We start from the raw sequence: 18,715 nt of genomic DNA, 5'->3' as shown, positions 1-18,715 counted from the left end.
TATATATATAATTATACTTTGGTTTGAATCATGAGATTTGTATTTTTAATGACTTTTGAAATATGCTTAGCCTTTTGTTCGGTGATACATTTTTCATAAACACCCTCTGGCAACTATCTCTCATTCCATATGCATTTACTGAATAATCTCTTTATTGTTTGAATGTTTTTTCATTGAATTACTCATGTCTTCAGAATTACTTTAAGGCATGTATGTTTTCATAAAGTTCATTGTCTTGATATCAAAACAGAAGTTTTTGCTTCGAACTGAGAGTTTAAAAGATTGAGGGTCTTTACCTTGGAATTAACAGATATTTTTGCTTTTATATATCTTTTTAGTGTTAGTTTTGGCAATGTTTTCAACTTTCCAAAGGCAAAATTAATTTCAATATATATTCTGAAAACTTTCTCAGACCACCATGTTCTCTTGAATTTCTCTGCTGATTGGAAGAGAAAGCATAGTATGGTTTATTATTTTTCCCTGTGTGATTAGATAAAAGCAAACAAATTATTTTTAAAATAAAATTTATCTAAATTGTTAAACAATTAAAAAGCTCCGTGTAAAAATGAATATCATTATTATTGATAAAATACTGTAATTTTTTCATTATTATATTATTTTCATTATTATATTCATTATTTTCATTATTATATTCATTGTTAAGTCCTATCTTTTTTCCAACCTTTTATAAAGTAGCTAGATGAAGTGGTAAAAGTATCTGTTTTTCTAGGAAAATGAAGAAGACTACGGATCCTGCTCTGGTTCTGTACAGTATACACCGGTTTACACATTACACAGTGAAAAAGGTGGGAAACTAGAGAAGCATAAACTAGCACAGGTAAGGCTTAGACTACTTACTTGAAATTAAATAGGGGGCAGCTAGGTGGTGCAGTGGATAGAGCAATGGCCCTGGAGTCAGGAGTACCTGAGTTCAAATCCGGCCTCAGATAATAATTACCTAGCTGTGTGGCCTTGGGCAAGCCACTTAACCCCGTTTGCCTTGCAAAAACCTAAAAAAATAAAAAAGAAATAAAACAATTTGTCTTCAGTTTTATATTAGTTTTATATTGTTTATTCTTCTCTTATTGACTTAATAATAGATATTTCACTTTCTGTGGTCTAGAAAGTTCCCCATTACATATTATATTTTTTACATGAGCCTCTGTATAGGCTCCCACCTCTGTCTAGAATTTACTCCATCCTTATTTTTGCTTCTTAGAAAATGTGACTTGCTTTAAAACTCAGCTAAAGCACAGTTCTAGCACAGCTCTTCTATGAACATTTCCTGAGCTTCCAGCTTGCTAATCCCACCCCCACTTCTATTATCTTGTAACTATATTTTGTTTTTACTTAGAAGTATATGTTTCTGCAATTAGCAGGTAAATTTCTTGTCGTGTGAGATTATTTTGTTTTTGTTTCTGTCCCTACTGCCAGGCTTAGCATCTGACACATAGTAGATATTTTAGTGCATTTTGATTGATTTTTTATATATGCTATGTTTAAAAAAGTATATGTGCATATCTATATACACACACATTTATGGAGAGAGTTTTAAAAATTGGGAACACATTCCATAAAAAGGCAAAACAAACTATTACATTTAGTTATGACTATAGTGTAGCCTAATGAGAATAAAGATTTTAAAGTTCCCCTTTCCCCCCCCAATATAATGGGTCATAAATAATTAGAAATAAAGAGAATAGATTTCTTTCAGGATGGCCTAGTCTAGGAGTGCCAGACACTCAGCCTGTGACTTCCAAGTGCCTCAAAATAGATTTGTAATTGGAAAATATTTAACAAAATCAAATAATGCAATAAAATACTATATAATACTTCACTTAAAAATAAGTCAATATGTGACCTGTAGGAATCCTTATATACAGTAGAGTAGTTCCCATTTGTTTGAGTTTGATGCCACAAATTTATTCTTTAATATGGTTTACAGAATCTATATTATTAGAAGAATTTCCATTTCACCATCATTTTGTTGTCTTTGAGTTCATAAGAAACAAAAATAATAGAAATTATATTACCTTTGAGATTTTACTTCAAGTGTCCCTCACTTTCCACAATAAATAGAATTTAGATTTGTAAGGGACCTCAAAGATTATCTAATCCATTCATTGTTATCTATAAGAAATCTGAGGTTTAGGGGCAGCTAGGGGGCATAGGAAATAGAAAACCACCCCTGGAGTCAGGAGGACCTGAGTTCAAACACAGCTTCAGACACTTAATCATTACCTAGCTATGTGACCTTGGGCAAGTCACTTACCCTTGCCTTGCAAAAAAGAAAAGAAAAGAAACCTGAGGCCCAGAGAAAATATCACTTTCTTAAGCCACACAAAAAGTAAAAAGCAGAGCCTTGAATTTAAATCCATTTCTTTGGGCTCTTAATTTAGGATCCTTTGTATACATCCTACTTCTCTTGTTTTCTATTCATTCTGTTTTTGGAAATGTAACAGAAACATTGACCTTTTACTTTTGAAGTATCTTAGATTTAGTCATAAAAGCTATAGGATTTTATGATTACATCTTGAATGATCACTTATTCCAAAATTCTCATTTTACAAATGAGGATATGAGACTCAGAGAAGGTAAAGAACTTGGTAACAAAAAGAAAAATGAAAAATAAAAACCATCCATCCTTCCAGGTAAAAGAAGAATAAGAACTTGAGTTCAGGTCTTCTAACTTTCCATTCAGTGTGCTTTCCTAAAAAAATCAACCATCTTGCGAGATTAGGGGCAAAGTAAAACCTGTCTAGATAGAGTTCTACTCTCTGCTTACTACTGCAAAATTCCTCTGGTGTCTTTCCTCATTTTTCTTTGTCCCTTTCCCTCATATAAGAAGTAAGAGCAGACTAGGCTAGTATAGAAAAGATCTAAAACAAAATGAGATGTTTGGAACAAAATGAGACATTTATAGATTATTCATCATTTGACAATAGGAAATTTACTTTACCATAACTGGAATAGGGCATTCATATTACCTTACTAAGATCTGCATTACATTACAAGCTTCTTGAGGGAAAAGATTGTCTTTTTTTTTTATATTTGAATCCTTGACATTTTATTACATAGTAGATGCCTAATAAATGTTTATTGACTAGAGCATAGAAAAGGCTAAAGCCTTGATTCAGTTGGCTGCAGTTCTATCATAGTTTTGATTATTTTGCTAATCTTCAGTTAGAGGAATGAGGAAGGAGGACCAACCCTTCTCTCTGAGTTGTTTTTGTACTGAAACCACCAGAAAACTACAAGGCAGATCCTTTATCCCCTGAACCAGTTAAATCTTAAGGACAATTTCAATATCCTTTGATGGAAAAACTACCTGTACCAGCATGAATTTTAGGATCTTGTTTCCACTACTTCTCCCCCAAGTACCCTGTACTCTAATCTCCAGCATGGATAGAGGATTGTGAAGAAAGTCAGAAAGACTCAAGGAACTTACTAGTTGTGTGACCCTGGGCAAGTCACTTAACCCTGTTTGCCTCATTTTTCTCATCTGTGCTAAGTACTTTATGATTATCTCATTTGATCCTCATGATAACTCTAGCAGGTAGATGCTATTATTATCTTTATTTTACAGAAAAGGAAACTCAAGCAGGCAGAGGTAAAGTAACTTCCCCCCAAGATCACACAGCTATTAAGCATATAAGGCTGAATTAGAACTGAAGTTTTCTTAATTTTAGGCCCAGGGTATCACCTGTTCTCTAATTTATCTATTGTATAAATGTAGATTTTATGTGCATTGGATTTGATTAAAATAACATTATGTGTGTGTGTGTGTGTGTGTGTGTGTGTGTGTGTGTGTATTAAGTCCTTCAAGTAAATATATTATTGAGTGCACCAATATTAACTTCGTCAAGGGCAAGGACTGTTTCAATTTGGCTGCTTACCAAACTTACTGTCAAATAGCATGTGCTTATTAAATTCATCTTAAACTATTATTGAATAGTATTTACTAAATGGTAACGTAGAAACATGATTTTAATTCATTCTATAGTTGACCATGTCACTACCAGAATGTCATTTCTATTTTAGGTCTCCAGGTGCTTTAATCTTCAATAATAATTATATTAATTTTTAATATATCCAAAAATATAATTTTCAAATGCCATTTGGATTGTATTCATTCTTTGCGTTGTGATTAATTTTTAATTATTTTTAACAAAACCAGTTAAATGTGGAAAATAAATTTTCTTTGTAACCCCTAAAAGAGTCTAAAATGAAAAATAAAAATTAAATGCAGTGAAATATGTTAGAAATGGCAAGTAAGGAAAAATGCTTCTGTGTCACTAAACTATCATGTAGTTATTATCTTCTTATTTTACATTTTTATAACATTTTACTTGTAAAAGAAGATTACTGATTTATATCTTCTAGTAAGCCCTGTTTTTACTTTAATGAAGAAAATCAAATTAGGTTGCAAAGCACATTGCAAGTTATTTTATCTTATCGAATCTGAATCTATTTGATGGCTTTCTATTGTGTGATATAATATAACTCAAATTTCATTCATTGCTATTAAATCCTATTTAAGATTTTACTATTAGCTTTAATTATTAAAATATATTTTTTGAACTAAATTCTAAATTTCCTCTTACACAACTTCCACTCAGTTTTCCTAGTTCTGTCTCCAGGCTCCCAAAATAAATCAAATCTTTCCAATAAATGATAACTTTCCAAGGACTTTTGCAATTCTCATGACCCCCCAAGTCTCTTCTACAGAACAAGGAGATTCACTTCCTTTAGGTGTGGACTTGAGATCCTTCAATTAACCAGGACAGCTACATATTGAAGTGTCAGCCCTCTCACATCTATATCCTTAAAGTTCATAAGAAGAGCTGGACTTTAATCACATTACTTTTTCCTAACTACCTAAGTAGTGTTGGAACCAGCAATGAAATTGAAGATGCATACTGAGAAACATAGTTATTATTATTATAGTTAGTAAATTTTCTGTTAAAACTAGTTAATACTAGGCAAAGAATAATATCTTTTGTTCCTTCCCCTCAGGAAGAGATTATTTCCTGAACCTTAGCTGACTAAAATGATCTGATATTGAATTTGTATTGTATTAAGTATTGAGCAGACCAATGGCAGAAATTAAACTATTTTTGTCAAGTTTTAGTCTAGTTATGAATTACTTTAATGACTGTGATCAAGGATAGCCTGGTAGTTGGGGCAGCTAGGTAGTGCAGTGGATAGAGCACCAGTCCTGGAGTCAGGAGGACCTGAATTCAGATCTGAACTTAGACACTTAATAATAGCTTAGCTGTGTGATCTTGGGCAAGTCACTTAAATTGCATTAAATATGTGTGTGTGTGTGTGTGTGCACATACACACACACATATATGTAGTGCCTTTGTGGGCTGTAAAGACAGTCTACTATGGCTAGGTTTTGTCTCTTTGCACCTAAATAATTAACTGGTAAGGAAATGTGTTTTTTTAATTAAGTGTATTCTGTAGTAATATAAATTTTAGATCCTGGTCTCATCTTCTGCACATGAATCTTACTGGATTAGGAAATAACATTGCTTTGTATCAGATGGTGAATGAATGAAGAAACCATCTCACTACAGTGCTATCTTAAGTCCCACTCTTATGAAGCTTTTGTTAGCCTAAACATCCCTAAAGAAAGTCTAGGGTTATAAGATTGTAAGTTTAAGAGTATAAAAGGACTTTAGAAATCATGTGGCCCAGTGGTGTCAAACTCAAATTTAACTAATAGCCATTAATTAGTTTCTAAGATCCCTGCAGGCCACATATTTATTTAGTTTTTAACTTGATTTGACCACATTTGGGAATGCTATAGATCTTTTGCTAATATTTGACACCTGATCTAGCCCAGCCACTTCCTTTTACCAGTGAGTAAAATAAATTATGGAGAGTCAGTCACTTAGTAAAAAAAGCAGAACTTTGTTCAGTTCAGATACTTTCAATCCATATCCAACTCTCTTTGCTCTGTACTCGACTTGTCCTTTAGAATCTTCCATACATAAGGTAATATTCATTATAATAGTGTGGAATATCATTATCATATTTTAATAAGATGCACATTGGGCTACCTTTGAGTATAGGGACAGGGAAAATCTCACTAGGTGTTTCTCCTCACAATTCTTAATATTTTAAATTCATATCTAATCAGAAGTCATAAAGGTAGATTGTTCGATTGTTTCAGTCATGTCCCATTCTTCAGATCCCATTGAGGGACTTCTTGGCAAAGATACTGGAGTGGTTTGTGATTTCATTCTGCAGCTCATTTTACAGATGAGGAAACTGAGGCCAATGAGATTAACCGAGCTACTGTCTGAGGTCAGATTTGAACTCAAGTACTCCAGACCTGATATTCTTTTTTCACTATGCCATTTAGCTACCCTTGAGAGAAGGCATAAAGCCTAGCTATCATGTGTGTGGATTGTGGTAGAGGAGAGAAGGGAGAACAATGTGGGAAGTCTTGCGAGACCAGCAAACTCTCCCTCCTTGTTCATTTCCTTGACCGTGTATACCTTCTGTTAGGGAAGCCAAGAGTTCTGACTCCTAGTCTCAGCCATAAATCACTTCATCTCCCTGAGCCTGTTTTCTTACCTGTGAAATGAAGGAATTGAACTTAATCATTTCTGAATATATGAGAATTGACATTCTACTCCAGTAGTTCATCATGGAGATGACTAAAGTGCTTCAAGGTTTTGCCAATGGAATATAAAGATAGATTTAAAGGATTCAAATATAGCCCCAACCATGGGTTATAATGACTTCATTCAAGGATAAGTCTAGATACGTTAAGAAGTTCTTCACTAGAAAGATGGCCACCAAGTAATCACTTATTTCATCACAGAACTGCAAGAATTCCTGCCAAGAAATAGTTTGTCATCTGCTTTGTAGAGGGGATTTTCTACACTGGGGAAAACAAAGATTTTCTAAGTACTAAAATACTTTATAAACCATATTATGATATCTATTTTTGTTTATTATATCTTTTTAACCAAAGAAATAACCTTGGCCTGTTTCATTCTCATTTATAGCTTATGTGGCTAGTCATGTTAGAAATGTATTCATAGTTGATATGGATAATTCATCAACATTTCTTTGAGATTTTCCAGTGGATTAATTTTTATTTGTATTTTAGAAAGACTGGAATATGACCATTTGAAATCATAAAGTATTCTAAAGTTAAAATGAATTTTGAAAATTTTATATACCAAGTGCTATAAAATATCCTGAAACAGCTAAATATGTCTTGTGTTAAAAGTCCCTTTTTATTACTGGCTTATCTATAGAACAGAATGTGAATATACATTCCACTCCAACAAATAATAATTTGTGTGCTGGTCTGCTAATTAGTACAGTTATTTTCCATTTTGTTGATGAGGCTTAAATAAATGTCAAGGGGACAGCCACAAAGATTTCCCAATTAGGCTTCACATTTGTAAAACCCAGCCCTTTTCCCTTTCTTGCAAAGATGACAGTTCCAACTGTAGCCCCAGCCTAACAGGACTCCAGGGAAAGGATCCTCCTTTACTTTTATCGAAAATAGGGCCATTTGGACTTTGTGAGAATTTTGCCATTGGTTACAGTATAGAGTATTTTTTAACAGTTAATATTTGCTAATATACCTTCTTTTAGAAATTTCTTTTAAAAAGTGAAATGAACAGTGAATTGAAATGAATCATGATAGTTCTATGAAACCTTATATAATTTGTCTTTTATGTGAAATGATAGTTTGAGTATGTTTACTTTTTAATTTGCATTTGAAAAATACATTTTCTAGAAAGGAAATACCTCTTACTATGCATGCAGTTAATCTGAAACTAATATTGCTTACTCTTCCTTAGATTAGTTAGCTCTTATGGGAGAGAGGAAAACAGTATGTAAATGTATATGGATATGTGTATGTATGTTTGTGTGTGTGTGTGTATAAGAAAAGCATGTTAGTGTGAGTAAGCAAGGGAGCTTAACTGAACTGCAAATCAACATTAACAGATGGATTGCCCTAAGCAAGAGAAAACCACAGCAAAATCTAGTGAAAGTAAAGAATTGAAGCTTTTCATTGTTAAGTCTTATTAAAACTTGGCATGTATATTTCTGTTAACTATTTCGTTTCTTGGACTAATAAAAATCCCACTCAGTTTTTTAAAATCTCTCCAGTGAATTAAATATGCAAAACCAATATAAATGGTGAATTAAGTCTGTTTTTATTATATGCTAAACATTTTGCATATTGACTGTAGCAGTTTGCATCATACACATACCTATTTACTTTTCTTTACAAACAGGAAAAGTATATAAAAATTAAATTAAGATAACATTATATTAGTGCTCCAGTAATAATTATGTTTTCTTTCCTTTATAACCATAGATTATAGCTTTCTATTTCAAGATGTGAGCAAATGAAATAATTCATTTAATGCTCATTTGCTAACCTAAAAATTGACAATTTCCTATATGTGTATATATACACAAACTTCCACTTAGCCAAGGTAAATCCAAAAAGATGCATCTTTTTTACCACAAAATGTAATTTTTAATTTTTCCATGTAAAACCATTATACAGAGTAGCAGTGTAAATTTAAGCAACTACTATTTTTTAGTAATCTTAATGTTTTAGTGACTTTGAAAATCATTGTTATGGATAGTCTAGGTATAGCATGATACATAGGTATTCATTTTAAAATCTAATATGCCTTTTTTTCTTAAGAGATATAATTAATTATGGTAGACAATAATTTAGGTAGCCACTTCTAGAAATATGTTAATAAAGTATGTTTTAAAGATACATTTTGGATGTGAGTAGCTTTTGGTAAAGTATCGAAGAAACAAGCAATAAAACTGAGCCAATGTACAAACTTTTTTTAGTGTTCAATAATATCAGATTTAAGATGCTAAACAAGAAATGTTTCTGAGAACATAATACATATTGGCTAAATCTCCCTGTTTTAGGGATTATAATAGGTAAGAGAAAAACTAAAATATGTTTATTTTTAGTACTCATAATTTTCTTCTTAGGAATTTAGCTTATTATTGAAATAAATTGAATAGAGTGAATGATGCTAAGGACATAAAACAATTCTAAGAAAAGATCATCATGTATTTGTCTTCTCTTGAGAAACATTTCTTAAAGAAGAGCATTTTCCATTCATTTAATCAAGAATCAAGAATATTAAAATGGAATCAATAATATTTAATCATTATCTACAGAGAAAAGTAGCTGCTTACCAACTCTGGTCAGGAAGAAGGTGAGTGGGTTCCAAGTACTAGAGCAGAATCAAGGTCAACAGGACAAAAGGAAGAGGAGAAGATAATTAGAAAAGTGGAATGTTGAATATAAATATTGTATAGCAATTAAACCAGGTTTCTTACTGATTTCAGAAACACTGAGTTCTCAGTGTTTTCTTTAATTTGACTTTGAACTGAGGAACTGCTGTTCAGACTAAAATGTTAGTCTGATGTGATATAAACATCCAGTGAAGCACTTGAAAGAATATTTCAGTAAAATGAATAATATAGTGTTGAATGATATATCATGTATATGAAAAGTAAATATGAACCTAATATAATTTATTAATAGTCCTAAAACAAGCAACCTTTCACCATGCAAGCTGATGTTTTTCTAAGTATATTTTCAACTGATTTTAATTCTAAAAACAACTTTTTCCTAGTTTGAAGAATATTGACAGCAAAAATGTTAACATTTTATTTTCTCTGGAAGGCAGGTTGTTCAGATATCTCTTTTCTCAAATGTTGAATTTCCTTTTAATTAAGTTGGGGAAAAAAATGTGTACAAAAATTCACCTTATAGATTACGAGACTGCCCTCTGGTGGGCATTATATTAAACTTGTTTGTATGAAAGAAGATCACAGCAAAATTTAAATACTTTTTAGAAACTTAATTGGAATAAACACTTGAAAACTTATATTGTCATAAAAGGTTTTTAGGAACATCATTCAGCCAAAAGAATATTTCTAAATTAATTTCATTTTCCATTATCTGGAGTAGGGGTGTCTCACTTTTTAAGTACTTACTTTGGTCATGTTGCCCTACAAAAAACTCCCAAGGAACCCATAAAGAATTTCATACTCATCCTTCAATACAATACAACCCACACCACCTACTGAATAACAACCAATGCTACAGAGTAAGGGAACAGTGTATGGTGGTTGGGGACCTTCATGGTGCTAGAATGGATCCTGGAGGTTGGACATACCTGATCTAGAGTGACTGGATGAATGATAGTGCCCTAAATTCAGACATGAGAATGAACAACTGAGAGAGAAACACAATTTAATAGATATTGTGTGAGTTAATTTTAATTTTAAAGTATTAGTAGGGCACCCAAAGTAGAGATAACCTCTAGACAGAGAAGTCTTATCTGGAACTCAGGGGGTATCATTGCTCAAGAGACAAGTCAGATAATATCTTCAGATAGATGCTGAAAACCAAGAGAGAAGAAAGATGGTCAGTAATTTCCTTCTTGAGTTGATGATGAAGGCACTTCTGGTTTTACACTGGTGATGCTAGGACAAAAATGGATAACTGATCTTTGATACCAATATAAATAAGGCAATAGTAAAAGAGCACGAATTACTTTGAATTTTAGATACCCATAGGTGCTAAAAAGAATTGATAGATAAGATTATCAAGTCATTTCTAGTGATATTTCAAAGATTGGAGGAAACAGAAGAGTTACTTAGAACTGAATAAAGGCAAATACTGCCCTAATATAGAAAGGACTGCAAACAATAGGACAATTGACTTCCATTTTTAAAACAATTGTAGAATTGCTCATTAAAGAATTAATGGATGATTTAATTAATGGATTTTTAAATTAATGAATTTTTAAAAAGTCTGCATAGGGTCAGCTAGGTGGCACAGTGGATAAAGCACTGGCCCTAGAGTCAGGAGTACCTGGGTTCAAACTCGGCCTCAGACACTTAATGATTACCTAGCTGTGTGGCCACTTAACCCCATTTGCCTTGCAAAAACCTAAAAAAAAAAGTCTGCATAGCTCCATGAAGAACGGGTTGTGCCAGATTTAACTTTATCCTTTTTTTTTTGGACAGTGTTACTAAACTAGGAAATTTAGGGAATTCTCTGATAAGGTATCATACTAGGTGATAAAAATAGATTGTCAGAACTGATTGACTGGCTGTACTTGAGTAATTGTTGATGGTTCACTGTCAATTTGTGAAATGTCCTAGGAATCCATATTTGGTTTTAATACTTTTATCAATGATTTGGATAAAGGCATGGATGTCTCAGACATCAAATTTGAAGAAGGCTTAAAATGAAGAGGAATAATTAATACACTAGATGTTAGGTTCAGGATCCAAAAAGACCTTGGCACTTTAGAGTATTGGAATTAATTAACATGAAATTCAGTAAGGATAAATACAAAATCACAAAGTTGACAGATACAGGAAGGAGAAAGCATGACTAGAAAGCTATCTGAAAAAGGTTTGGAAGTCTTAGCTACTTCTAAATATATAAATAAAAAATATCTATAATTATAAAGCATTTAACACAGTAACTGGCACATAATTGGACATTTAATAAATGCTCCTTCCTCTCATCCCTTAGGGGATTAACATGCTCAGTATATGCTCAGTATATGCCAGTGTGAGATAACAGCTGGTGTGATCTTGGACTGTTTAGAGATCTAGCCTCCACTAATGGGGGGAGGGGGTCATACTTCTTCTGCAGTCTGTCTTGGTCACATCACATCTATAGGATTTTCCAAAAGTTTAAATCAGACTTTATGAGGACTACCATCAACCCTACCTGTTGAACTCCAGTGGATCATTTTTAACTTTAGGATCAAATATAAGCTCCTCTTTATGAAAAGCTCTTTGTAATGTGGCTGCTATCCTTCTAATATTTTTGCACATTATTCCTCTCTATGTGTTTTTGCAGTAAAGTTCAGATATATTGGTCTCAGATGAGGTCTTCATTAGAATGTAAGCTCTTTGAGGTCAAGAATGTTTTGCTTTATCTTTATATTCCCCAGTGTTTGGCATAGTGTGTGACATGGAATAAGCATTAGTAAGTACTTGATTGATTGATTCTGTAAATCACAATTTTTAAAGGCAATTGATAGACTGAAGAACATCTAGTGAAGTGCAACCAAAATGGTGAAGGGCCTTGAATGAATATATATACATATGTATATATATATATATATATATGTATATATATATATATACACACATATTTATATATGTGTGTGTGTGTGTGTGTATGCCATATAAGGATTAGTTGAAGGAATTGGGATTGGGATTGTTTAGTCTGGAGACTAGTTAGAAGATTATTGTGGTAGTTTAGATGAAAAGTGCTGAGTGCCTAAGTGGAGTTTAATTGAGAGAGTTGAGAGAAAAGGGTGTGTGTGTGTGTGTGTGTGTGTGTGTGTAGGGTGAACAAGGTGTAGAGACTTATATGACTGCTGAAAGTTTGAGGAAGTCATCAATGGTGGTGCCCTCTCCTGGAATAGGGATGATGGAATTGATAGAGATGGAGTCTAGAGTCATAAATCCAACTCCAGCCTCAAAGACTGACTAGCTGTGTGATTCTGAGCAAGTTACTTAACTTCTTTGGGCTCAGTGTCCTCAACTGTCAAATGTGGCTAATCACAGCACCTTCCTCCCAGGGCTATTGTGAGGGTCAGATAATATAATACTATTAATGACAAAAAATAAATTGTAAATTTATGGAATTATATGTACCTAGGATGTACTCTATAAATTTCCCTTCCCCTTCTCACTTTCTCCTTTCCATTTTCCTCTTTATCCCTCTCCCCTTTTCTCTTCCCCTTTGCCTCCTTTCTCTTCTCCCTGTTTTCTTTTACTATTCCCTTTAATCTTCCTTGGTAACTTTTGAAAGAGTCAGTTTAGCTTAGTTATGAAGTCAGATTTAATAATGTTTAGAAGAGATTGAGAGGAGATGAAAGAAATTGAGTCACAAAATGTAAACAACTTTCTTAATTTACTTCCCAATGAGTTTGAGAAATGGAGAAGTGATAGCTAGCAGGGATGTGGGATTTTTTTTTAGGTTTTTGCTAGGTAAATGGGGTTAAGTGGCTTGCCCAAGGCCACACAGCTAGGTAATTATTAAGTGTCTGAGACCAGATTTGAACCCAGGTACTCCTGACTCCAGAGCCGGTGCTTTATCCACCGCGCCACCTAGCTTGCCCCCATTTAGTAATTCTTAAAGAATAGAGAATACTAAATAGGACGCATTTGTAAACAACAAAAAGGAGCTGTCACAAAGGAAGAGATTGATGATTAGAGGGAAAGAGGGGATGATAGTAGGAGTAACCTACTAGAGAGGACATAAGGGGATGGATTCGAGGGAGATAAAAGTAAAGAAGGAAATAATGGAGAATGATATCAAGAGAAGCAGAGGAGAAAAGAAGATGGGGCTCTTGGCAAAAAGTTCTAGATTTTCTTGGTTAAAATATGAGGCAATATCCTCAACTGAGATGTACTTTGGGAAGTTTGCAAAGGGAGGAGGGTTTAGAATAGTAATTGTGTAGATACATATATGAAAATATACATAATTAGAATGATTGTAAAATAGAAAGGAAAAAGTAAATTTAAGAGACAATCAAGAATAATCCAATGAATTTTATTACTGATTAGCTGTAATGGATAAAGAGTATTTTTTTTCTTTTAGATTAAGGATTAAATGTTCAACCAGTTTAGTATAACATAACTCCAAACAAAGACCAATATGTCTGTGGTTTTTTCCGGAACTTTAAGGAAACTTTTCAGTTATTAGTGTTCTTTCCCTTTGTTTTGAGTCACAGTTTGGAAGTTTAAAAAGATATTTCTAAAAAGTCTTTCTAAACTCAATAATATAAACAAGAAACAATTATCAAAGAATTTTTAAGTTTTCACTATATCCAGAAATATCAAACTTAGGTTCACTGACTGACAGTCAGTTTGTTTTATGATCTATGTGATTTTAGGGAACTCATTTTATTTCTTAGGATTAATTTCTTCAACTTTCAAATGAAGCTAGTCTCTATAAGATCTCTAAGGTCTTTTCTCACATTTGTGCTTTTATATTCTATAACTTAAATGGTATTAAACTTTGAACATTGTATAAATAAAATATTTATCATTTTGAATGATGTAACTTTCTAAATTTTAGTTATAAAAGTTTATTAAAGAATAGTTATTATAGTTAATTATTGTTAATCTTTATTGACATTTAATTATCTTGAAGAGACGTATTCAAACTGTTAAGTGGAAGTGAACTAAACTTCGCATTTTACTGAAAATACAGCAGATGAGTTTTGAAATCTTATTAAACGTTGAAATATTGAAACATTGTCAGCAAAAGTGAAATTGCAACTATCTTGCCATTTATTGAAGGGTTATGTGATTTTTTTTAACTTTTCAGGCACTTTATCCAATATCTTGTTAAACTAATTATGTGAACACTGATCAATAATGACTTATGCCTTGAAAGTTTTTCTTTGTAATATTGTAGTAAAACTGATATTTTCAATCATTAGCATTCATGACAAAATAACAGTTTTGAAATTATGTCCTTATATTTTTAGATACTTGCTACTTAAAATAGTGTTTTTCAGGTACTTTATAACCAGTTTATAGTAGATATAAGAAGACTTTCCATTGCCATCTGAAATTATTTCTTACTTTACAGGATATGATCTGAAAAAGGGAAGGCTATGATACCTATTAAAGACCCATAGCATGCCATTGGTTAAAACTCACTGGTCTATGATACCTACAAGAAACTGAATGTAACAAATCTATATTTTTGAGATAGCTTAAATGTTTAGTTGTTCTCTTGGTTTGATGTAGAATAGATAGTCTAAGGTTTATCATCTATCCTCAATTTTGAAGGATTTATGAAAAGATATTGTTGATTTTCTACTTTATTTGAATCACAGTTTATAAATTAAGTTTAAGGATTGAAACTAAAAAGAGTCCTCTAGGCTAATTAAACAGTGAACCAAAAGTCAGACTGAAATGAAAAAAAAATGAATAAAAAGTCATCATATTTCTTGGGGATCCTCCCACTTTTCTGAGCACTTCATATTACATTTCATCTGACAGAAGTAGTCCCATCCCTATTTTTCTTTCTGTTTTTAAATACATTTGTTTTTAATTTTTTTAATTGACATTGAAAAGAGAAAGAATCCAAACCATTACATATTGCATGAAAAGGTGCTTCCTGCATTTGCATAAAGTATACAAACCTTATCTTTTAAGTTGTTTCTAACAGTTTTACCTTTAGTCTCCAATTTAATGAGTCTTTTAGTCAAATTTTTTAAATACCCATTAATTAATGTTTAATGTTCCAGAATAAGTTCCAATTTTTTCAACATTAGAAAAATCATTCTTTGATATAATTAATAGATTTTATGAAAAATTTCTCTCTAAATCAGTCAATAAGTTTTTATTAATTTTATAAAGCCTTTTTATATGAAGTTGTATCATATATAACTATTAACTATTAAAGTAAATCAGTCAATAAGTTTTTATTAATTTTATAAAACCTTTTTATATGAAGTTGTATCATATATAACTATTAAACTATTTTTTCCATAATTTCATCTATTTTCCAAAATGAAGTATATTGAAAACCAGCTTAATTTTTTTAAACCAAAAATGGTATTTCTCAATTTGGAACTAAAAGGAAATTTTAATTATCTTTCACCTCTTATTGTCAGTCAGCTAAAAAATCCAACAGATTCTTTAGTATCCCTTATCAGTGTCTTTCATTCTACTTCTCAAACACTGTCATTGTTATTATCAAAAAAATATATCTTGACTAACTAAGGTCTAAGACAGTTCTTGTCTTCAAAAACTTGGCAGTTTAATTGGAATAACATAAAATAAAAACAATAATAGAAGATAGTCCTAGGATAAGTAGTCATAATATTTGATATTTAGATAGTGCTTTAAAGTGTATTCATCATTCCATTTCAATCTCATAAAACCCGTTGAGAAAAATGGCATAGATATTCTTATCCCCATTTTATATATATATCGAAACCAGCACAAAGAAGTTATAATTTGCCTATTATCACACAGCTCATGAGTCAGAGTCAAGATCCAAACTCATGTCTTTTTGAGTCTAGTCTCTCAATGCTCTGTTATACCTCACTATTTGGCATGAATAGTATAAACACTATGTTCAGATTACTTCCAATGGCAGAACTTCAGAGTTCCTGATAATCGAGTATTATCACTGAGAAAATGTTAGTTATCAGAGTATATACTTACATTTTAATACAGAATATGATTTTTATAAGCAGAATCTAAAGAATCAAAATCAGAAGAATCTAAAGATTCTTCATATTATTCTAGAGTTAAAAGAAACCTTAAACATAATCTAATCATAGGATCACTGAGTTGTAAATTTAAAGTTTAAAAGGGCCTTAGAGGTCATATAATCATATCTCCACATTTTACAGATGAGGAAATTGAAAGCTGAAAGGTTAAGTGACTTGACCAAGGTTACTTAGGTAATAAATAGCACAAAGAAAATTTGAATTCTTACTTAGAGAAACTGTACAATTTGATTTCTTGAATTCTTCTGACTGTCACCTGGCAAGCAGCTGTGCCATCTTCTCAACTTTACTTTGCCCAGTACTGTTGGCCTGGTCTCCTATCACTCCATCTCCAAACTCTTCATAGACTTAAGCTTGATATGAAATGAAAAATTGGTTTGGTTTCTGACCCTTCATGAAAGGAAACTTTGGGGCAGAATTTTTTGCTTCATTCTCTAGTCAGGTAATCAGAAGGTCAGAGGTGACTGAAGATACTGATGAGGTTTTAGTACCAAAGCTGAAGCAGTATTCATAATATGAATTTTCTGTTAATGAGCTTTGTTTTGGAAAAGGAAAAGGTAAGGGGAGAGGGAATGATGGTAGAGTCAAAAACCAAAAATTATAGCTAGTGAGAAAATGAAGGATGGATGAGTACACGAATTATTTTTAGCTCTTCTCACCCCAGAATGCAAGCTGCATGGTGCGTCCCTCCTCCTGAGGTTTTTCCAAAGCTGCTTCTTTTCTTAACCCTTTCCATTCCTGCCATGCTTCCAGCATCTAAAACTTGGGTCATAGAGGTTTCCTTGAAGCTTCAGTGCTTAATGCTGGAACTAGGAAGAAAAATGAAATATCACTTTTGTCTTATGATCCTGTCTTAAGCATCAGTGGTCCTTACTCTCTTTTACATAGTCTGATTAAATGACACTATTCCAAGTGTTCTACCAGTAGTAGAGGAACCATTATTATAATGCAGAGAACTATCCTGAGTGCCAGAAATTCATGGGAATGAGTTCTTCATCTCATCTGCTTTCTTCAAGACTTTGTGCTGATTACTTATTTCATTTCTAGATGGTCTTAGAAACTCTTTAAGATTATAAGTTATAGTGAATGTATTGACTCATACTGGGGGGAGGGTCCCTATTCCAATGAAATCCTAGGTCTAGTTCTTGTCCAAGTCTAACAGCTAAGCCCACAATTGATCATTGGTGTTTTATGTTATGGGCATCCTCAATTTCTGGTAATAGGAGAACTGAAATCCATCTGTAGGGCTTTTATGTATTGTTTAGTAAAACAAACCAAGTACAAAAGGAGCAGGCAACCCAACTAAGCAGGATTTTCTATGTGCTTGTCTACCATTTCATTACCTTCCTTCACCTCTTAGATGGCTTCAAAAAACCCGGTTTTGCATCATCATAACTTTTGTAATAATAGCTAACTTTTTTAAGATTTAAAAAGTACTTAACTTAGGCTATCTCATTTGATCATCACAGCCATTCTAGGAGGTAATGGTTATTATCCTCCCCATTTTATAAATGAGAAAACTAAGACTTGAGAGATTAGATTAAGTGGTTTGCCCATTAGCACACATCTAATCATTTTAGGTCTAGATTTAAATTCAAATTTTCCTAATTTCAAGTCCGGGCTTCTATCTGCATCAACAAAATTTGAAAAATTCTGTTGAGGTTAAAGGTTGTCATCTATTTCCTTGGTAGAACAATTGCATCCACATTCTGTGTCATATTCTTCAGCATATCATCATATTTCAAAAATTCAGGAAGTCACTCAAAACAATTAATGATTAGTTATTCCATAGAGAACTTAAAAAAGATATTTATCTAAAGTCACCCAAACATGTGACAAATTCAAGAATAGAATATATAATATTCTTAGGCCAAGGGAGCTTGTGACTTTATAACTAGGATCTGACCTCTTTATTCTCTCTTTAAAAAAAAAAAGGAAGTCATCTTTAAAAATTAGCATAATTTATTTTCTGGAAACATTGAATTTAATGCTGATTTCTGATATTGTTATACTCTATGAAAGCAACAAAAATGGGTTTGGGGCTTTGTTTCTTGTAATAAATGTAAACAAAGAGACTAATATAAATCTGATTAGGAGGGAAATAGAGCCTCTCTTTTCATAAAATTTATGGAAAAAATAGCACACACTTCACAATGTAGAAAAGACAGAAATTAAAAGCTTAAATAATGGCAAACAGTAGGGTATTTAGGCAATGGAAGATTTGTCTAAGAGTCTGATAGCTTTTGCAGCTGCATTTATTATGCCACAATATCTAGCAGAACTTTGAAAAAATTTATAATATTCCTTTTGAAATTTTTTTAAAGATTCTCTTTTTTTAGTTTTTATTTTTATTTTTTGCAACGCAATGGGGTTAAGTGGCTTGCCCAAGGCCA

The 18,715-nt window shown here is 32.3% G+C and overlaps 1 protein-coding gene across 4 annotated transcripts in view; it reads left to right on the top strand.

The window, feature by feature from the left end:
* DENND1B (DENN domain containing 1B) overlaps positions 1-18,715 on the top strand; it is a 365,288-nt gene that overhangs the window by 332,277 nt on the left and 14,296 nt on the right. For all 4 annotated transcript variants that reach the window (XM_074222288.1, XM_074222287.1, XM_074222286.1 and 1 more), the window contains one exon: positions 731-838. In XM_074222288.1, coding sequence (XP_074078389.1) covers positions 731-838 — 108 coding nt within the window. The remainder of the gene's footprint in view (positions 1-730; positions 839-18,715) is intronic.

The sequence above is a fragment of the Macrotis lagotis genome, chromosome 2, assembly GCF_037893015.1.
Source record: "Macrotis lagotis isolate mMagLag1 chromosome 2, bilby.v1.9.chrom.fasta, whole genome shotgun sequence".
Lineage (NCBI taxonomy): Eukaryota > Metazoa > Chordata > Mammalia > Peramelemorphia > Peramelidae > Macrotis > Macrotis lagotis.
This window is presented reverse-complemented; position numbering and strand designations above follow the sequence as displayed.